The sequence below is a fragment of the Gambusia affinis genome, linkage group LG11, assembly GCF_019740435.1.
Source record: "Gambusia affinis linkage group LG11, SWU_Gaff_1.0, whole genome shotgun sequence".
NCBI lineage: Eukaryota > Metazoa > Chordata > Actinopteri > Cyprinodontiformes > Poeciliidae > Gambusia > Gambusia affinis.
In genome coordinates this window covers 4,403,859-4,426,582 of record NC_057878.1, presented here as the reverse complement: position 1 = coordinate 4,426,582, position 22,724 = coordinate 4,403,859, and the positions used below count along the sequence as shown (strand labels likewise).

The 22,724-nt window shown below is 38.2% G+C and overlaps 3 protein-coding genes across 3 annotated transcripts in view; all 3 read left to right on the top strand.

The window, feature by feature from the left end:
- Positions 1 to 22,724, top strand: part of LOC122839814 (interferon-induced protein 44-like) — an 89,233-nt gene that overhangs the window by 41,176 nt on the left and 25,333 nt on the right. The gene's annotated exons all lie outside the window — the stretch shown is intronic.
- Positions 3,996 to 9,115, top strand: LOC122839816 (interferon-induced protein 44-like). The gene is made up of 9 exons (XM_044131793.1): positions 3,996 to 4,062; positions 4,368 to 4,409; positions 5,031 to 5,048; positions 5,251 to 5,287; positions 7,061 to 7,262; positions 7,632 to 7,784; positions 7,945 to 8,113; positions 8,391 to 8,491; positions 8,571 to 9,115. The coding sequence occupies exons 2-9, from the start codon at positions 4,385 to 4,387 to the stop codon at positions 8,739 to 8,741; spliced, it is 876 nt and encodes a 291-aa protein (XP_043987728.1). The 5' UTR covers positions 3,996 to 4,062; positions 4,368 to 4,384; the 3' UTR covers positions 8,742 to 9,115.
- Positions 12,201 to 20,835, top strand: LOC122839813 (repetin-like). The gene is made up of 7 exons (XM_044131783.1): positions 12,201 to 12,593; positions 14,452 to 14,519; positions 14,776 to 14,805; positions 14,897 to 14,943; positions 15,069 to 15,240; positions 15,372 to 15,413; positions 17,976 to 20,835. The coding sequence occupies exons 3-7, from the start codon at positions 14,787 to 14,789 to the stop codon at positions 19,631 to 19,633; spliced, it is 1,938 nt and encodes a 645-aa protein (XP_043987718.1). The 5' UTR covers positions 12,201 to 12,593; positions 14,452 to 14,519; positions 14,776 to 14,786; the 3' UTR covers positions 19,634 to 20,835.

Here is a 22,724-nt window from a genome sequence, read left to right as displayed (position 1 = left end):
CCAGGAACTATTTCAATCAAGTAATTTCTTTTAAAATAGGTAATTTCTACTTTAAAAAGAGGTTTTATGTGTTGTTAACTATGACTTAGCTTTACGTCAATTTAAGTTATGCTCAAACGATTGCACAAGTTAATGTTGCTCAGTTAATTCAAACTAAAATTTTATGACAAGTTTGCAAGTTTTACGTAAATCCCACTTATTTTGTTTTATTGTAGTACAACATGTCTGTGTTGTGTTAAGGCAATCGGTTTCCTCAAATGAAATGGAGCCCAAGCTTAAATTCAAACTGGAAGACTCTTCAGCCTCACCTGCATCATCCAATCGCTGCGTCTCATTCATCCAACGCCAGCCTATCATCATTGGACCATGTCCCATCACAGCCACCGATCAAGCTTCAGTTTATAAGGACCTTCATTTATGGCATCATCTGCTTTTTCCAGCCGTGTTCAAACCACCTCCGCCCTTTCTCCACCTCCATGCTCCTGGCTTCTTCAGGCCTCTATCTTTTCTTTGACCTCCACCACCAGTGCCCGGCCCCGGGCCCAAAAAATAAAAAATAAAAAAAGTATAGAAAAGTCAATTAATTCTCTTTCTTTTCTTTTTTTTTAATAAAAAAGTGTCATGTCTCTGTTGTGCTGAGTGTTTCAGTGGAGTAGAATTATTTCTAAAAGATGGGTTTATAGTTGATGCATTCAAACGGCCACAAAACCGGGAGCACGGACCAGTCACACTGTTGGTGCCTCAGTGATTTGCCTCCCGCTCTGCCGCTACTTCATCTCTGAAGTTTACCTCCAGGCGTATCGCATGCGCCTCTTTTCACTCAAACTGGACACAGGCTGACTTGTCTGAATATTCACATCAACCCCCTGTGAGGATTGCTTTGCAGGATTTGTCATGCAGGTAGGCCTCAAGTTTAAAATCTGGCTCTGTGTCTGCTGATCAGTTCATTTATATGTTCCCGATTGGACGATGTTTGTGGTTAAGCCAAAAACTGGAGCTCCTCGGGGTTTAGCCCATGGAGAAGCTTTCGTAGACATGCATCACGCTGGTTCTATAATTATAATTATAATTATTATTTTTATTAATATTATTATTTTTCCAGTAACAGGATGCATCAAACCATATCAAATGCTTTGTCCACTTAGTCATCCAGAGTTAATGCACGCGGAAATAATAAAATCTCCTCCTATAAAACTCAAGCAACCAGAACAGTTTCTGTGGCACTTATTAAAAACTCAACAGTGACATAATGGAAGAGCTACTAAAGCATCAATAGCAGATTAAATTAAAATCTCCCATTTGTTGCGCATCTCTGTGCGCAGTGCAGTGGATTTAACTCATCATGCAGGGCCGGTCCAAGACTGTATGAGGCCTGGAGCACAATTTGACTTAAGGACCCCTTAAACATCAGCACCTCTAACAGAATTTCAACATAGATTTAGTGAATTATGGGAGAAGAGAAGAGAGTAGTTTAATTGGCCAACCTAAGTACCTTAAATACATTCATATGAGTTAAATGTACTTAAATTGATTATTTTTAAAACTGAATTGCTTAGTTTAATAACCAGCTTAAGACAATCTGTTTCCTCTGATCGTTTGAGTTCACCTAACTCAGGCTTCACAGTGCCCTGCCTGTTACACAGAGCTGCCTCACGTGTTTCTGTGCATGTGTTTGTGGTTCTCAATGGCTTCATCTTGCATCAGCTAAACAACTCCGACTGATGCAAAGGTTTTGTGCAGCAAAGGATGTGGTCTAGTGCTGCTTCTTGTCTTCCTGGTTCAACCTTGAACAGTCGTTTATCTGGAACATTAAGTTCCAGATAAACAGTGCTTCTACTTGTGTGCGTGTGAGTTTGTATGTCTTGTCATTCTCGTCTGTGCGCCCACCCCCACCCCTTCAGCTTCAAAAGTCAAGCTGCTCCTCCTCACCATTGTCTATACAAGAGATAGACTCACCTCACTGTCAAATACGCAAATACTTAATCTTTTCACACAGAATCAAATGATCAGTTGCAGGACTTTGAAACTATTGTTTTAATTCTTTTAATTTGTGTGGGCTCCATCCATCCATTTTCTGTTCACCCTTTGTCCCTAATGGACCTTACCAGAGGGGCCGCTTTTCATTGGCTGATGCTCATTCTACGTGGTCACGTGGGTGGCCGTCTCACAAACACGAGCTTTTCGTTAGCTAAGTACAGCATAATAGCAGCTCTGATACAACTTCTACACCTTGAAGCCTGTCTGCTACACAGTCTAACGTTAGCTAAACAGATCAATATGCAACGTGTACTGTATCTGACACACACTAAAGATTTTATTTTAGCAGAAAAGGCTTTGGACTAAATTGTTACTCCTGTTAGCCTCTCTAGCACCAAGTACAGCTGGTCAATCAACCATCGCTGTGTTCAGGGAAGCGCTGATTAATAATGGAGAAATAAATATCAAGCCTGGAAACTTGATATCGTAACGGACTGGATGTTTTGTTTTTAACGTAATCTTTGCTCGTCTTGCGGGGCGCAGGTGGTTGCCACGGTAACAGGTGTGCTTAAACTACAAAGAGAGAGAGAGTAAAAAAGTACGAATGGTTTTGAGTTGATCACCTGTTCGGGTTATTTTACCTTTGTTTACATTTGCTGTGGCTCATTACAGCCGCTGTAGTTTCTAAACGTTGGACCAATTACCCTGTTTGTTTGTGATTATACGTCATTCATAACAAACATCAAAAAGAACAAATAGATTTCATAAAATTTTAACAAACAAATGGCTTCTTTACCGTAACGGAGCTCTTTGGTTCCTCTTATCAGTCTGTAGCTTCTCATATTGAGGTCATCAAACCAAATTTCAGATCTATCATAACTGACCGACTGACACCTGCTGGCCTCAGGTTTGCAACCAGCTTGTGACTGAAAAACCAGTAACCTCCTCCCAGATGATGACATGAACTTGGTATTTCCTCTGTCTATTGTAGTAGCTGATATATTGTGAAAATCCGGTAGAAATTATGCACTAATGGAGTCATGTTTACATAGAAACAATGCGCTACGAGGCTTTGCTTGTGAGACTTGCGGTCACGTGGGTCGGTTGTGGGCGGAGCTTGGTAAGGTCCATGGGGTCAGGAGGGTTGCTGGTTCCTCTCCAGCTAACGTTCTGGGTGAGAGGCGGGGTCACCGTGGACAGGTCGCCAGTCTGTCGCAGGGCAACACAGAAAACAGACAGGACAAACAACCATTCACTCACACCTAGGGAGAATTTAGAGAGACCAATTAACCTGACAGTCATGTTTTTGGACTGTGGGAGGAAGCCGGAGAACCCGGAGAGAACCCACCATGCACAGGGAGAACATGCAAACTCCATGCAGAAAGACCCCGGGCCGGGAATCGAACCCAGGACCTTCTTGCTGCAAGGCAACAGCTCTACCAACTGCACCACTGTGCAGCCCTCTCCATGAGTCCGATGAGACAAATTATTGGCCACAGAAAAAAGGAAACCTCAAGTAAAGCATTTGTACTTACATGCATGCAGTATTGACTTCCCAACACAGAAAGTGTTTGATCCAAACCCGTGTTTGTATTTACACTGTTCACCACCAACAACAGCATTATATTTGTTAACCAGCATACATTAAAGAAACATGGTGTCATCAGAGAATATTTGAAATTATTTTGTATAAATGTTCAAAAATGTTCTCTTAAGTTTGCTTGAGCAGAAATGGAGTAAGTTAAGCGTTAACCCTTTACAATCCAACATGCAATGTTTTGCATTCACTCATCTTTTAGAGTGATTAACTTATCAAGCATTTTCTATTCAAAACTTGTGTAAGATGAGCAAAACAAGTTGATGGAAATAAAGTTATATTCACTAGAAATATTTTTATTAAACAGGATGTTTTGTATGTGTATGCAGAAAGAAACAAGTGAAACTAAAATTTGTCTCCCAGTGGGTTGTCTTATAACTCGATCTATTCAAGCTCAAAGCGAAACAAAAAAGTCCTAGTAGCTTCGATCTGCAGCCTTCATCACCACTGCAGCAGTTCTCCCTCCCTGCAGCTCATCAACTCTTCAGGTAAGTTCAGTAAATAATATACCTGCAGTTCAGCTGCAGTGACTGATAAATTCATTTTTTGAGACAAAATATTTAATTTCTTTTTTAATTTCTTTAAACTGATTTGTGTTTTATGATGTGTTGGGTTTGTGTGAGTAAATGACACACGGAACAAATTCTTTCAAATTCTTATGAATAAAAATAGTAATATTTTTATTACTGTAAAAATGAAAAAGCTCTAAACAAAATGCTGTAAATCAAAAAGAAAAAAATATGGAGTGAAAAACCTAACTTCATTTCTTGTCTCTCTCTTTCTGCCTCTGTAGCTCATCTTTCCCCAGTCATGGGTAATAAATCTTCATCAAAAGGTTAGTATTAGAAAATTGTTTGATTTCAACACATGTAATATATTCTTTAACTTACTGTTAATTTTAAATCACTCCATCCAGTGAAATGAAGCCCAAGTTAAACCATTAGTGATCAACTCTATAGATCTAACTGTAAAGCTGATCTTAAGATTGAGAAAATGATACAGATTTTGGTAAAAACCAACTTTCATGATGTAATGCAAGTACAGCATCTATCTGCTCATTTAGTGATTTGTTAATAATTAAGGTCAATGGGATGATATTCACAGTTTGTTGCTGTGATACGCCTGGGAAATTGCTCTTCTGTGACATCACCAGCTCATTTTATGTTCATAATGAAGATTTTGTCATTAAATTTCAATGCTATAAAAGTCTCCATATGGGGTTGTATAAATAAGGTAGCAGGTTTTACTTTTGCTTTTTTGAAATGAACAAACATCATATTTGAGTCTCATTATTTCTGCAGCATGTCTTCTGTAAATAAATGTCATAGAAGAGTTGTGACAATCATGGGGTTAAAATTTTTAACATGAACAAAAATCTAATTATTCACACAATTAATAAAATCACTTTTTAAATAGTTTTGACCTGGTTAAATTTAATCTGTTTTACTGTGTTTAGCTCCTCCACCGTCGCCACGTAAGTAGAATTTATTTATTCATATTTTTACATAAAAATGTTTTTTGGTCCTTAATAAATTACTATTCAATGAACTGTTAGATTGCTTGACTATCTTATCTATGTATTTAATCAAATTCAATATGAATAGCAAATAGCGCTTACTATTGTAAGTCTGATGATTTCTTTATTCACAGACATTGTTCTAAATTCTCCATTACAGTTTTTGAAGAGCCATGGAGAAAAACAACCTGCTGGGGGTGAGAACATTTGTTTCCATTTGTTGCTCTTCCACAATCTCTTCTTTCATTTATTTGTGGAACAATTCTTCATAGGGATCCTAGCTAGTTTTGTAGCTGACTCCTTTAACTCAGTGGTTCCCCTAGCGGGAGCGCCGTGCCATTGCAGGGGGTGGAGGGCACGGAAAGCAGTATGGATGGAAAACAACAACAAACAAAAAACAGTTACACAAAAGTGTCTCACTGTAAAGATGGTTTGTAGTTTTGTTGCAACCTGAAGTGTGAAATAAACTTCAGTGGAGTTTGAAAACAAAATATATGTATAGGTTTATGTCTGGTTGAATGATGTGTGTCCAGTGGATTCTTTTTTTTTTTCTTTTTTGGGGGGATTTTATTGGAATTGTCAAGTTCAAATCAACCTGAACATCTTTCCGACAGACAAAAAGAAGAGAGACCATTTATTAAATTTTGTTCTCACGAGGAGAGGAGAGGAGAGTGTGATTATTACAGTCTCCAAATTCAGTCTGAGATTCATCTCTTGCTACTCCTCTTTTTTCTAGAGTTAGGGAGTCCTGGTTACAGAAGTTAGCAGCAGCTGGAAGGAGGGGCAAACAAAAACCCAGCTGCTAAGACACACTCTGAAATCTTTTCAATACAATGGAATCTCCTGTCTTTGTGCATGTGAGGTCTCAAATGCAGTGCCCATGTCACAAGCTTTGACCTTTCGTCTTTGGGTCTGACCTTTAGCTCTCAGTTTTGGCCCCAGAGTGGCTAAATTGGCACGCTTATCAACTTCCTGTAGACATTTGTCACACTACTCAAGTTCCAGAGAACCACAGAAAGAATGCCACTGTCTTTTTAGATAATGATGAGCATATATACAGTATAGGATATTCTAACAGTAATCCAAAGGGGGGTCCAGAAAATCTTTGGGAATCACTGCTTTAACTGGACATGAGGGGGAACTGGCCAAACGAGCTGACCCCTCCTGATCTTCCCTCTGTGTTGGCCTGGTCATGTCAAAACCTTCCTAGGTCATACCTACTTGACTTTTAACATGCATGTAACACGTGTACATGTGTACAGTGTATTGCTAATGCACTGATTATACTGAGTCATTTCATTGTGCCTTTTGGCCACTTGTCCAGTTTGAAGTCGTAAATGTTATACTTTCACACTGGCTGATGAGCTGTGAGGTTAAACTATTTCTGTAAGTCTGATGGGATTTGATACCATTAAACCTGCTAAGGATTCTCTAATTTCTCTTTTTATTTCTTCCTTGTGTTAGCAGCATCTGAAAATTGTATATTTTGATTGCAGTGATAGAATCAGGTGCCTGTCATTTCTGTCTCTGTCTCTGTCATTTGCACTTTTGGTTGTTGGGCATGAATTAAATTACATCATACTGATAAAATATAAGGCTCAAATTGAACTGTTCCTTCAGTAGAACCAGCTCTCTCTTCTTCATCAATTCATCTGGATTCTTCCTCCAAAACTGCAGATAAATTGTTCACATCTTTGATGAAATCACTCAGTTTAAGTCTTAGTTGTTCACGGTTTGCCAGACCCTGATTACGTCACAACATGGTGCTGGTGTTTGACCCAGTTACCAGACAGGAAAACAGCAACAAGCTGCAATGCCATTAAATAATAGTAGATGTGAGAAATATTTATTATTAAAAGCTTTTGTGTTCACAGAATGAAAGCACAGTGTTGATCTTTTTAAATCATGAAAGTGGTTTTATTGTGCCAGTGATACTTTAAGTTGTAACTTTTATTTTCACATTTTAACAGAACCAAACAGGAAAATCTGAAGTATTTGAAGAATTTCCAACCTCAACATGAAGAGGTCAAAACGATCAGAGTTTTACTCCATGGTCCAGTTGGTGCAGGAAAGTCCAGCTTCATCAGCTCTGTCAACAACATCCTGCAAGGGAGAATGACGGATGAAGTTCTGGCCAGTTACACACATGGAGAGAAAAGTTTCACGAAAAAGGTCAGAATTACTAATTGCTTGGCATTAAAGTCTAATTCTCATTTTTAGTATTTATTACACTTTACTCATGTCTGTTTGGGGTTTCAATGTAATGAAATGTTAGTTCATAGCTCATTATATAAAATGTAGATGTTATGATTACACTGTCACCCTCCACCCACAGTGAATGTAGATAGAAGTCTCACTGATTATGTAAGTAAAATCTGACCTTTGTTCTGAAACATTTGGACTTAAATAATACTTCTCCCATCTTAAATGCACTTTTAACCTGAATTAGGTGACTTTACTAGACAATTGAAAATATATTAATGAGTTATATGTCAGCTGATTATGTAAAAAAACTACATAAACTCTTTTTTTCTTTCTCAGTATAAAACATATAAAATAAAAAAAGGAGGCCCAGGAAACTTTTATCCCTTTGTGTTCAATGACATCATGGGTCTGGAGGACGAAGATGGAAGAGGAGTCAGAGTAGAAGACATCAAACTGGCCTTGAAGGGAAACATGAAGGATGATTATAAGGTGCAAATATGTTTTTTTTTTACTTTTCAATATTTTTAACAGTCATCTAAAGGTATGTCTTTATTGATTTGGATCCTAAAGCTATAAAAGTTAACTTGCTTTATATTAAACACATTTTCTTAGCAATTTTGTTTAACAGACATTGTGCTTTTTTTCTCAGTTCAACGACAGATCTCCCCTTTCTGATGGAGATTCTGGCTACAACTTTTCCCCATCAATCAGTGACAAAGTTCATGTTCTGCTCTGCATTTATTCTGCTAATGCATCAGAAATGAAGTCGCCAGTTTTACAGAAAATGAAGGAAGTCAGAGAAGCAGCCAGTGATCTGGGTAAGAAACACAAATATATGATAAACTTTCAGGAAAGTAATGAAAATGTAAGAAAAATACTCAAACTTTAGTTGAACAATCATAAAGGTTACATAAAATAGGTGGCAAACAAATAAATTAAAATAACATTTTACTGCAAAGTCTTTTTTTTCATCATGTCATAAATGTTTCACTTCTTAAAATAGTTACTTAGAAGAATTGATCTTATATACTCATTGAAATATATTCATTGTTTATACAGTGTTAAGTTACAAGAAAATCATCTCTGTATCCACAGGAATCCCTCAGGTGGCGATTCTGACCCACATTGATGAAGCCTGTGTGGAAACAAAGAAAACTCTGAGAAACATCTACAAGAGCAAGTATTTAAAGAAAAAAGTGAGACATAGTAAGATTTATTCAAAGAGGAGGAAAAAGATCACACAGAAAATCTAATTTATATTTTTTTGGAATATAGATGGATGATTTCCAATCCAGCGTGGGGATTCCATTGAACCGCATTTTCCCCCTGAAGAACTACAGTTATGAAACTGAGCTGGATTCAGACATCGACGATCTGATCCTGTATGCACTGAGACAGATAATTGACTTTGGAGACGACTTCACTGTCAATTTGTGTTTGCAGTAACATATGACTGCAGCTATGTGTCACAGCAATAATATGTTTCTGCTGTGAAAATCACAGCAGTAATATTGTTCATATTAGTGAAAAATTATACTTTTATTTACACCAAACTGGTATAAATGTAAATGCCCTGCAGAAGAGGAGTATTTTAATAAAAGAGCTGGACACAGTGCTTCTGCTCCAACGGTTATTATTAACTGAGTTTAACTTACAAACATACACAATGATATCAACGCTGAAACAGCAGTATGTTAGCAATGGCGCCAACAACGGAGCTAACAACAGAATTTGTTAACATTCGGAGAATAAACTCATTTACAATATACAGGTCTGTATATATATATATATATATATATATATATATATATATATATATATACCATAATTTCCGGACTATAGAGCGCACCTGATTATAAGCCACACCCCCCTACATTTTTAAAGGAAACACATTTTGTACATACATAAGCCACACCGGTGTATAAGCCGCATGTGCCTACATTGAAACATGAGATATTTACAAAGAAAGACGGTACACAGAAAGTGTTTTTAAAGTTTTAATAATATGCAGTACATTTTCTTTCTGAACAGCAGCAATATAGCAAAACAACACTAACAGGGCTGGTTTAAATAACATACGGTTAAAAGTCACGGAGAGCCGTCATCCTCTTCCTCCTGTGCACTGAAACCATGGAAGTCTTCAGTTTACGTGCAGCAGCTCTGTTTCCTTCTTTATCGGCTCGATTGCTTTTAACTTGAAAGCTGCATCATATGCATTTCTTCTTGCATTCTCCATGATGAGGGTCTGTTCAAGCTAATTTTATTCATGCACAAAGCACGATGTTACTCCAGCGCCCCTACTGGCCGTTAGAAAAAAATTCATAAATAAGCCGCATCGTTGTATAAACCGCAGGGTCGAAAGCCTGAGACAAAAGTCGCAGCTTATAGTCCGGAAATCACGTCATATATATAGTATATATATATATATATAAAAAAAAATTAAATTCCCTTCTCACCCACCGCGGGTGGTGATTCTTCTTCCTCTTAGCTCGGGTCCTCTACCAGAGGCCTGGGAGCTTGAGGGTTCTGCGCAGTATCTTGGCTGTGCCTAGGACTGCACATTTCTGGACTGAGATGTCTGATGTTGCTCCTGGGATCTGTTGTAGCCACTGTTCCAGTTTGGGGGTGACTGCCCCGAGGGTCCCGATGACCACAGGCACCACTGTGGTCTTCACCTTCCAGGCCCTCTCCAGTTCCTCCCTTAGGCCCTGGTATTTCTCTAGTTTTTCATGCTCCTTTTTCCTGATGTTGCAGTCACTTGGTATTGCCACATCCACCACAACGGCTTTCCTCTGTTGTTTATCCACCACGACTATGTCTGGTTGGTTCGCCCTCACCATTTTGTCTGTCTGGATCTGGAAGTCCCACAGGATCTTAGCTCGGTCATTCTCCACTACCTTCGGGGGTGTTTCCCACTTTGATCTTGGGGGTTCCAGTCCATATTCTGCACAGATGTTTCTGTACACTATGCCTGCCACTTGGTTGTGTCGTTCCATGTATTCTTTCCCTGCCAGTACCTTGCACCCTGCTGTTATGTGTTGGACTGTCTCAGGGGCCTCCTTGCACAACCTACACCTTGGGTCTTGTCTGGTGTGGTAGATCTGGGCCTCAATTGCTCTGGTGTTTAGGGCCTGTTCCTGGGCGGCCATGATGAGGGCCTCTGTGCTGTCCTTCAGTCCAGCTTTTTCCAGCCATTGGTAGGACTTTCTGATGTCAGCCACTTTTATTTGCGGTGGTACATCCCATGCAGGGCTTGTCCTCCCATGATGGTTCCTCCGGCACCTCAGCTTCTGTTCCCCATTGTTTGAGACATTCACTGAGCACTTTGTGCTCAGTGAATTGAGGCTTTGTCCCTGATGTATCTATGGATCTTGGATGTCTCGTCTCGGACAGTGGTTCTCACGCTCACTAGTCCTCTGCCTTCTTCTTTGCGGTATATACATATATATATATATATATATATATATATATATATATATATATATATATATATATATATATATATATATATATATATATATATATATATATATATATATATATATATATATATATATGATTTTTCATCACAAACCAACAAGTGCACTCAATGATATATTATCCAACAGTATTAACTACAAAATATTGTTAATGTTGATACCAACAATAATGTAACAACAATATAATACATCAAGACAGTTTCTCATATTTTGTGTTAACCATTTCCTTACACAAAAGTTTGAATTGTTTTAACTTTTGTATAATGAAATGGTTCACAGGGCTGGAGACACGGCGCTCCATTGTGGAGCGGCACGGGAACTTAACGACAGCTGGAAGAGGGCAGAAAGGATCTGGATCCATTTTCACCACACTTAGTAATTAGTGAGGTGGTTTCTAGATAAAATCACCAGGAGAATTGTTACATATGTATGATTTTGCTTACAGGCCCACTGCTGCACGCTCACAGAACTATAACTTATAATACCGGCGTTGGTCACACATAGTGCTGGATGAATTGATAACCACAGGCCAACACTGAGAGAGAGTGGAGAATGAGGCGTAGATAAAATCACTCTCCATTCTTTGGTTCACTCTGTGTCACCCTCAAGGTGGGTCCAAACAGAACCCAGCGCTGGATGGTGACTGATTCTCTGTATTAACTGTATCTCTGTTCCAAAATGAGTTTGTATTATACACTGCATCATTGGGCATTAAATCATTTTTATATATAACTAACCATCTCCTTATTTATTCAGGTTAAATGAATGAAAAAAAAATGGGTCTGGTCCAGCAGCACCAGATTCATTTTGAGGTGGAGGAGCAGTGGGAGGGGCTTCGTCTCCTCGCACTCTCTGGTCGGACTGACTTGCCACACGGTAAAGTCAGCGGATACTTTCATTAGATCTGGAAAACTTGCAACAAATGTCTTTCTTTTGAAAATGATATCAATATATACGCAACAAACTGAGGAAAAAAAGAACAGAGGTGTAAAGAATAGCAAATAGTGAAATTGAGTCTATTTTTCTGTCACCCTCTTGCTGTTCACGAATCTGAGATGATGAAAATCCACCAGCTACTTTTCTCCTTTAATTTTGTAGTTAATTAATCTATTGTATCATAAATGTTCCCAACATCTTTATAGGCTAAGAACATTTACTACATTTGACACATAAACCAGTAGAATAATGATAACCAGGGGTATTTTCATTATGTATGTGAATTTGTTGGGTAAGTTAAGCAATGTGATGATTAAATGTTTTACTCATTAAACATTTTATACAAAATGCTTTTGTGACAGACTGAGTGCAGCAGCATGTAGTTTGACAACAGGAAGTGGTGTGATGCTGGGGTGCAGCGCAGGACGTTTGTGATGTTGTGCCTTCCAGATAAGGAGTTGAACCTTTCAGATGCTTGAATGTTCACACGGATGCGGCGTACACCTCCAGACTGGTTAGAACTAGATGAGACTGGTTTGTCACACATTGTGAAGAAAACAAAACAACACAGACTTAAGAGGTTAGGGTGACATGATTAGAAGCGGTGCACCCTGGGTGTTTGGACAGATTATCTGTTGACTGTTTCTGAGTGACATGGATTCAGAAATCGAAACAGACCTGCGACCAGCGAGTTTTTCCTCTTGTTATTTCAGTGATGAAACTAAATGGATTAACACAACGTTGCATCCGCTTTTATTTTCTCTGTTCTGTCCTGGAGACTTGAATTAAAGGCACCATTTCAACCGAAGGTTTGGGATGCATTTCTGAACCAGACGCTCCGAGGTGTCCGGCCCATAACTCTTCAGCACGCGGTCAGCTCCGGGTAAGAAAGACGCATTTAGTTCAGTGTCCATGAGATGATATTCAGAAAGGATTTTTTATTAATTAATTTTAGTTGCCTCTTGCAATGAACTCTTTGTGTAAAGTCTATAATATATGTACATGTGCACCAGTCAAGAGTGTTAACTATAACCTGTCAAATGACTGACGGCCTTCAAATTTTTCGGTCATTTAAAAAGAACAAAAGCAAACACAACATGGGGCGACAGGGGGCAATAGGAGCATATAAAATGATTGGCATTATGTTAAATTAGCCCTGGGTAGCTAGCCAAAGCATACATTCAGTGCTGGCCTCAAATCAAACTTGCCATAAATAACAAAACATCTCATTGAGATTCTGCTGCTGAGAAGATTGTGATCTTCTCCCATCTGTCTGCAGTGAGGGTAAATAGCCAGTCAGCAGTCAGTATGCAAAGTAGCCTACTGAAACCTGGGCCAACTTCACTCAGGTAATGTAATGTGTCTTTGGTGACAAATCCTAATACTTGAATGCAGTGGTGCCATATAGGGGGGAAACGTTAGAACAATTCCAAGGGCCCTTAACTGATAGGGCCCCCCCCCTATAAAAAAAACCAAACAAACTAAAAAAAGAATATATGTATATATATATAATATGCGACAGACTGGCGACCTGTCCAGGGTGACCCCCTCCTCTCGCCCGGAACGTTAGCTGGAGATAAACACCAGCACCTCCCGACTGCTGGTGTTCTCCCAGGTTTATATATATATATATATATATATATATATATATATATATATATATATATATATATATATATATAATCTGTCTCTTAGCAAACTGTCACGACATGGTGACAACTGTAACAAATATTTAGAAAACATATTTTTTATTAAAGTTGTAAACTGCAGCATGAACAAAATGCAACTACATAGCATTTTTTGAGAAATCTGGATTGCTTCATGTATATTTTGCACGTTGTCTGTGATGGTTGCTCGTGGGTAGAAACATTTCAATGAGATAAAACTAATAACAGAAAAATGTAAGCCACCTATTTGCTGTATTGTATGTGAACTGCTACACATAAACGTCACTAGCAGCAAATATTGTGCTAGTATCAGTGTAGACCAAAGAAAGCAAAGCAGTTGCAAGCTTTTAAAATTGTGACGCTTTTCATGGGTCAGATAGACTCAAGTAACAGCAGCTGAATCGCGGGGCCTAATTTATTTTTTTTGTCCTGGGGCCCAAGATTCCTGGCGGTGCCCCTGCATGAATTTGACCATGGAGAGTCCTCTGTAATGAGAGGATAAAGTAGAAAAGTCGGAGTGGTAAGAAAGCAGATTTTGAGATATGGTCTCTAACAAAAAGAAAAAAAAAAACCTTCTGCTTTATCTATTCTGTTTGCTAATCCTGTTTGAGATTTTTTTTTTTACTTTCAGGTTATTGTTTTAGGTTCACATTAATTTATGATGTATAACTGCATAATGACCATCCAGTAAGTAAAAGTTACTCAGTCTACACTACTGCTATGAGAAAAACAGTCAAAAATGTTAATAAATATCATGGAGCATAATGTGTACACATAATGATGCTTCCTTCACGTTTCCACCTGACCTCTCATGTATCCACGTCTGGTGCTGGTTTTGTTCTCCACCATACAAATCTACATCTCTGAGGTTCTAAACATAGAAAAGTCAAATCAGCCCCTGTGAGCTGTTTTGATCTTTAAAGCAGTCTGCAACTGAGTGGCTGTGGAGGTTAACCAGTCAGATATTAGAGTTGATTTAATGAAACACAGCACCAATGTAAACAATTGTATAATGTACTTCATACCTACTAGTTTAAACATCTACTGTCTCTCCTGTGGTCTAAATGTTTACAGATTCAGATCAACAGTCAAAACCTCCAGCAAGAGCAGCAACGTCTCCACAGCAACATCGTGTCCAACAGGTAACACAAACCTTTGTTGGTTACTTTTGCATTGATATAGGATAAGAATCCATATTAGATTCTGATATCATAAATTCAAGCACCATAATTTAATTTTTCTTTCCAAACATTTATATTCAGTATTTTTTTATCCAAAGTTATAGCTAACATAAAGTCTATAGTATGATTTAACAAACCTGTAATACTTCAAAAAACATCAAACTGGATGAATGATGATGATCATTATTATTATTATTATGTGTTTGTTTGTGTTTAGGAAGCCACAAGATGGGGAATATCTCGTTTAGTGAGTTAACATCTCAGCTCATAAATATCAAACTTAAATTGAGTTATTTTTATGTCAACTCACTTTTCATGTTCTTTATTTTATCCACAAGAACCAAGTGAAGATGAACCTTTGGAAAGCAAGATGGAGAGGCTTAAGGTAACAGGTCTAAACAAGCAGGGTTGGCCCAGATGTGTGGGAGTTCAGTAACTTATTTCATGGAAATCCAGTTGTTGGTATCATTTTATAAGATGATTTTCTTCTTGTTGTTTAACTGAATTCAGGTTAAGAAAATCCCCACAGGCCAAACCTTTGGAGCAGATAAAGTTTTGTTTGATCAAGTTGCGATGAAACTCAATGAAAAAGGCATGAAGGAGAAGCAACACTTCATTGTTTTCTGTCCCATCACGTCTCGTGTTGGTTCAGATGTGGAAGCAGCCATGGAGATTGCGAAAAGTATGAAAATATTACTTTTGTTTTAATATTTTTAAAATGAAAAATATTCATTAGTATTACTGTATGTCGGAAAGTTTTATTATCATAAATCTATAAGATGCAGTTTGACTGGTTTTTATTTCTCTATGTAGGAGAGATCAACAATGATCAACAACAGTCAGATCCAACACAAGGTAATCCTTGTTATCAAGACTTTTATTCATGTGTCGTTTCAGGTTCATTTTTCTGCATGCAGTCGAAACAAAACATTTCATCATTTCATCAGAAACAGGGTTTTGTGTTGATGGAAAGGGAAGCAGCCTTAAAGAGATCCAAGATTAGTTAAACATGTTGGCCTAAATATGAACATTTTTAGTCATTTTCCTATTAACTAAATAGCTGCTATTTGTGATACGCCAAAACTCATAATTACTTAAAAAAATGCACATCTTTTATTATTTTTTCACCCATGGAGGTCACCATTTTTCCACCTGCTGGGTTGATGACTGGTCTGTTCGGTACCAGAATCTACAGAGTAAACATAGAAAAGCTAACTTCATCCCAGTTTTTATTTTATCATATTGCTTTGACTGCTGTAATTTTAAATAATGAGGTGAATATGGATCACTTCCTACATGATATAAAAGACTTTTCGGCTTCACAAAGTAGTGCCAATCAAAATACAAAAGTAGCAAACATCGTACTTAACAGAAAGAACCAGAGCCCAAAACAACGTCTGGAGGATCTACATTTCTGTTCTCAACATTTCACTCCAGAAGACTTTGAGTCTTTTGTACGAGCAAAACTGACAAAATCTCTAACACCTAAACTGCTGCTGGCACAAAAAATGCTGGAAGAAACATCAGAGACAGGCAGCAACATATCCTACAACCTATAGATGACATTTTGCCAAAGTATTTTCTCTGTTAAAAGCTGCAAATGGGTTCTGACAAGTACCCAGAGAGTGCCAAATTAACAGCAGATACTACTTCAACAGGTTACTACTTGGTATTATCAGTGCCCTGGAAATCATTGAGTATGAGAAGAAAAAGCTCTTGGAAGGGAAAGAAGGAGTAGTTTTTTGTATGGACAATATATTATTCTATGCAGAGCAACATGAGGTGAGACTACAAAAAACACTGGACAGACTTAAGGAAACATTAAGATTAAGGCATGACAAATGTCTCCTGCATTAGCAACAACTCCATTATCAACATGGCATAAGGCCAGAAAAGGCCAAAGTGAAAGCAATCAAATAATGTTTCCAGTCTGAGGAGGATTCTTGGAATGATTCACTACTTGGGCAGATACCTACCAAAATGTCTGAGGTCACTAAACCAATCAGTGATCTGCTACAAGGTGATGTGATTGGATACTGCTCGAGAAGAAGCATTCAGTAAAATGAAAGATTATACTCCAAGATTATAAGGGAGATAAGGGACAGTTAAAACCAGTGAGCTTCTGTTGTAAAACACACAAATACAAAGCAACAATGTGCTCAAGTAGAAAAGGAGTGTCTTGCAAAGCCACTTACATGGTAGAGACTTTTATTAAGACTTTTATTGAGAATGATGCGGTACAACCTCACAGTTGTCTATGTGCTGGGAAAAGAACTTGTAGTATCAGATGACCTTTCACATCACTCACATCTGGCCAGATCTCATGAAGCTTGTGAAGATGCAACACAACACTCTTGGCCTATTTCACATACCAAGTTGGATTGAATTGGACAAAACAAACAGCAGGATGTGACCCTTCAAACAGAACAAACATTTTTTCCTTTTCCTCCTTCTGAAAACGTGCAACACGTTGCCAGTTCTCTAACAGGTACTTCGAATCCCTTAAGTCTGCTGGGTATTATCCCATACAGAACTGATGCAAACTCCGTTTCAGCTGGCCTGTCGTGGGAGATTCACCTGGTTTCTAATAACCTACGTCCAGGTTGTCCCTCCTCAGGTCCCCCTGTAAAGTAGCTAGGCCAAGCAACTTTTCAGCCAGTTAAGTTCCAGAGTGAGGGGAGGGTTGAAGGTGACACAGGGAAACACAAAAGAGTGAGGGAAGAAACACAAGGGAGCTGGGAATAAATCCAACACTAAAGAAACATTAAGACTAAAGAAAAACATGATAAACCAGAAAGAGACAAAGACAGGAGGGGAAACTATGAAAGAACCAAACAGAAACAATGTTGATCTAACAATGATAGGAACTAAGAAACACAGAAGTAGAATAACTAGAAGGACTAAACAAAGAAATAACCTAACTAGAGAAACAACAGACATATGAACATGTGGCTTTTATGGACATAGGTTCATATGAATATATGCAGCTAAACCTCGTAACAAAATAAGAAACAAACATTTCTAGAAACTAGAAACATTACAAGTGACCAAAACAAGAAGACAAATCTAACCAAAATATGTTTTCTCAAATAAAAAAACTGGGATGACCTTGAAAGGTAGAACTAAAGTGAATAAGAGAATAAGTGATAAAACAGAAACAAACAACAAAATCTCAAACCAAACCTGGAGTCCTGACCAAAAGTCTGTTGGACATTGAAAGCAGCTTATAAGAACTTCTGAATAAAGTCCTGAATTTTATTTTAACAGGAAGTGTAAAGCTAAAGTGAAGATTCTTGGTACAGCACGTTCATATTTGTAAGAATAATAAATTATGGATGAGCTTTAAAAGTGAGGAGTAGAGAATGTTTGAATGGTGCATCAGTCAAAATTTGAGCATTTCTTCTTTTCTTTCAACAGATGATCAAGGAATCATCCTGGTTTTGATGCACCACACCAGAGATCCTGACTACTCAACTGCTGGGATAAATTATTGTGAAACAATCAGTGATGTTGACTTGAATGTTCATGTTCTGTTTCATGAAACTATGCAGGGCTTATTGAAATGTTCACAAAATGAAAAGGCAGTGAGTGAAATTGTAGATTTTTTAAGACAAGAGCCACCAAAAAAACAAAAGACAAGGAAGGACCAAGACCAAAATACAAACCAGTCACAAGTTAATGCAACGGACCAAAATGCAGAAAAGACAGAAGTTAATGTAGCAGACCAAAATCCAGAAAAGACAGAAGTTAATGCTGCAGACCAAAATGCAGAAAAGACAGAAGTTAATGCTGCAGACCAAAATCCAGAAAAGACAGAAGTTAATGTAGCAGACCAAAATGCAGAAAAGACAGAAGTTAATGTAGCAGACCAAAATGCAGAAAAGACAGAAGTTAATGTAGCAGACCAAAATGCAGAAAAGACAGAAGTTAATGTAGCAGACCAAAATGCAGAAAAGACAGAAGTTAATGCTGCAGACCAAAATGCAGAAAAGACAGAAGTTAATGCTGCAGACCAAAATGCAGAAAAGACAGAAGTTAATGCTGCAGACCAAAATGCAGAAAAGACAGAAGTTAATGTAGCAGACCAAAATGCAGAAAAGACAGAAGTTAATGCTGCAGACCAAAATGCAGAAAAGACAGAAGTTAATGCTGCAGACCAAAATGCAGAAAAGACAGAAGTTAATGCTGCAGACCAAAATGCAGAAAAGACAGAAGTTAATGTAGCAGATCAAAATGCAGAAAAGACAGAAGTTAATGCTGCAGACCAAAATGCAGAAAAGACAGAAGTTAATGCTGCAGACCAAAATGCAGAAAAGACAGAAGTTAATGCTGCAGACCAAAATGCAGAAAAGACAGAAGTTAATGCTGCAGACCAAAATGCAGAAAAGACAGAAGTTAATGCTGCAGACCAAAATGCAGAAAAGACAGAAGTTAATGTAGCAGACCAAAATGCAGAAAAGACAGAAGTTAATGCTGCAGACCAAAATGCAGAAAAGACAGAAGTTAATGCTGCAGACCAAAATGCAGAAAAGACAGAAGTTAATGCTGCAGACCAAAATGCAGAAAAGACAGAAGTTAATGCTGCAGACCAAAATGCAGAAAAGACAGAAGTTAATGTAGCAGACCAAAATGCAGAAAAGACAGAAGTTAATGCTGCAGACCAAAATGCAGAAAAGACAGAAGTTAATGCTGCAGACCAAAATGCAGAAAAGACAGAAGTTAATGTAGCAGACCAAAATGCAGAAAAGACAGAAGTTAATGCTGCAGACCAAAATGCAGAAAAGACAGAAGTTAATGCTGCAGACCAAAATGCAGAAAAGACAGAAGTTAATGCTGCAGACCAAAATGCAGAAAAGACAGAAGTTAATGTAGCAGATCAAAATGCAGAAAAGACAGAAGTTAATGCAGCAGACCAAAATGCAGAAAAGACAGAAGTTAATGCAGCAGACCAAAATGCAGAAAAGACAGAAGTTAATGCTGCAGACCAAAATGCAGAAAAGACAGAAGTTAATGCTGCAGACCAAAATGCAGAAAAGACAGAAGTTAATGCTGCAGACCAAAATGAGGTAAATTAATAAGTTAATGCTGCAGACCAAAATGCAGAAAAGACAGAAGTTAATGCTGCAGACCAAAATGCAGAAAAGACAGAAGTTAATGCTGCAGACCAAAATGCAGAAAAGACAGAAGTTAATGCTGCAGACCAAAATGCAGAAAAGACAGAAGTTAATGCTGCAGACCAAAATGCAGAAAAGACAGAAGTTAATGCTGCAGACCAAAATGCAGAAAAGACAGAAGTTAATGCTGCAGACCAAAATGCAGAAAAGACAAAAGTTAATGCTGCAGACCAAAATGCAGAAAAGACAGAAGTTAATGCTGCAGACCAGTTGTAGAGGGTTTTTTCTAGCAATCTTTAAACGCAACATGAGGTCTAAGACGCTTGCGCTGGTTTGTGGATGTGACAGAAACCTGCTGCTGCTGAGCTGAGCTGCACAGGTCTGTGTTATAATTATGAAAGCAAAGCAGCAAAAGACAAAGACCTCTTGGGAGGAGATGTTTGTGGGAAAACCTGGTAAGTTGTCTCCTAAAACTTACAGAGGGAGTTGAGTAATACGGTTGGATGCAGGTAATATTAGCTACATGATGACTAGCAGATGCCATTATATCATGTTAAGAATAGGCTACTAGTATTGTTTATCTATATTCAAAAGTGGGTTGTGCTGGTTATTTAATACAGGATTTCTTGGGGGAAAATTTATTTAGGGTAGTATAACTGCACTGTACTTTTTTGTTCTTTCACTTGAGTAATATTACTTCTTCTCTTACTAAAGTGGACTGATTTTACATTTAAAGAAATAGATTTTAGAGATGGGAAACCTTAGCTTTCTGCACTGTATGAGCTAGTGTGACCTTAATTCTTGTTTATTTTGTTTTAATAAACATGGTTATCCTATTTGTAGCATAAAGATTTGTTTACGTATTTATATTAAAGTAAAAGCTTGTTTATCTGCCTCCCCCCACATCGTCTTACCCTCCAAATTAAGCCAGTGACCTCCTTGCTAAACTCTTCTGGAGCCGGGGATGTGCATCGGAAAGCAGGTTCTCTTCACCTGAACTCAGTGAAGGGAGTTTCTCTCTGTCCCCAACATAATGCTGAACTGTAGATGTCTTCAAACACACCATCCATCCTCCAATGGAACTGGAGGAAACTGTACATTTAACTGTAACTTTAATTGATACTTAAATCACATAATAAAGACTTAATTTTCTTGGGTGTAAACTCTGTCTCTCATTGGTTAACAACATTAAAAGAAGAACTTTAGGGCACTTAAAATTTTATCTTGTAAGCTAGCAGAATGTATGTAGCGATTATCACATCATACTGATCACTAGGCCTGTCCCGATAAACAATAAATCAATTAATTGCACAATAAATTAAAACTATCGACCTCATTTTAATTATCGGATTTATCGTCTCTTCCAGCCTTTCTCTTTCTGTTGATGACACTAAATGAAAAAAGCCTCAACCCTGCTGCTCTCCACTGACCCTCCCTTCCTCATTTCCTTAGTGTAATGTCCAGTTCACACTACAGGATCTTAGAGCTGTTGGTCGATTGTCGGCCCATTTTCAAAACCTGAGAGACCAAACATTAGCCGACAGAAATCCTAGGTATAACGGTTCCATCGGGTTCGATGTGCCGTGTGATGTCCAACAGTGGGCACAACATAATGGCTACAAGTCCAGCTAACTAATTTTAAAACCAGGCATTAATCAATGCTTTACTACAATCTACCTGCAGTGCATGTGGCTCTAGTGTCAGCGTAACGTCCTGACTGAATGAAAATCATTAGAACCAATTTATGTCACGTTAACGAAGAACAGCTGAAAAGTTACCGGGTTCATCAACGTAGCGATTTCGCTCCAACTCCTTCCCTCATTGTTTCTATATTCTTTGCACCAAATGTTTTATAAACATTAATGTTGTTTCCACATATTATCTCCAATGTCCGCTGGACTTTGGGTTGCACCGTGTCAGCTGTTTGGGATTCCCCTCGGTAATTTCCCCTCAGAAAGCAGGAGCAGAATCCGGCTTTCTGATTGGCTACCTGTCACATTCAACAGGCTGCGTAAAAAACCCCTGATTTAGATCGGAGCGCCACAACGATCTACCGTAACACACCACACACTACAGGATAATCAGTTACGAAATTGCAAGCGACAATCTTAGGACCAAAGTTCTAAGATTGTCATAAGGGTAAAATGTAGGTGTGAACTAATGTGTAGTGTGAACTATTGCATCAGGTAGTCGATGTGCCCATCTTCTCTATTTAAATCTAATGATTACTGAAGGGCAGTATGGTAAACAGACTTTATAATCTGCACTCTTTTGGTTGAATACAGTATTTATTAACACTTTGGTGTTTTTATTCAAGTACATTTTTGTTAATGGAGACTGAGAATCCATTTTATTTTTGTTTCTTTGATCAGTTCCAGTGTTAAGTGTTCTTTTGAAAATAAAGTGTATCTATCTTTGGGAGGAAATCACATGCATTATTACATCATTTCCAGTGTAAAAAGGTCTTCAAACAATATTATCGTTTATCGCAATAATTTTGGAGACAATTGCTCTGCAAAATTTGATTTTGTGACAGGCCTACTGATCACACAAAGTTAATTACAGATCATTCACTGATCACTGGTTCTCACAGTTAGAAGTTCACATTTATACTGTACCTTAATCTCAGTACCAGGAGGTCAATTGGGCTTCAATGTCTTCCCAAAGACACTTTGACTGAAGCCTAGTCACGTCTGTTTATCATGGTTAAAACTATTTTCTTAATTAACAATCTGAATTTTTCCATCCTAACAGTGATATCAGCCAAGCTCTTAATCCATAAAGGAGTTTCAGCCTCAAATTGAGGAGGCGACTCACATCAGAGTCCTGCTGTACGGCCCAGTCGGCGTGGGGAAGTCCAGCTTCATCAACTCTGTCTACAACATCCTGCAAGGGAGAATGACTGATGAAGCTCTGGCCAGTGCTACAAACTTCTAGTCACAGTTTCACCAAGGGTACTGGGTACTTCTGCGTGGAAGTTATTCCACCCAGATTTTATGATTATCATTGGCCTGTGGATCACTTTTAAAATATTGTAGGGGGCGCTGTGGAG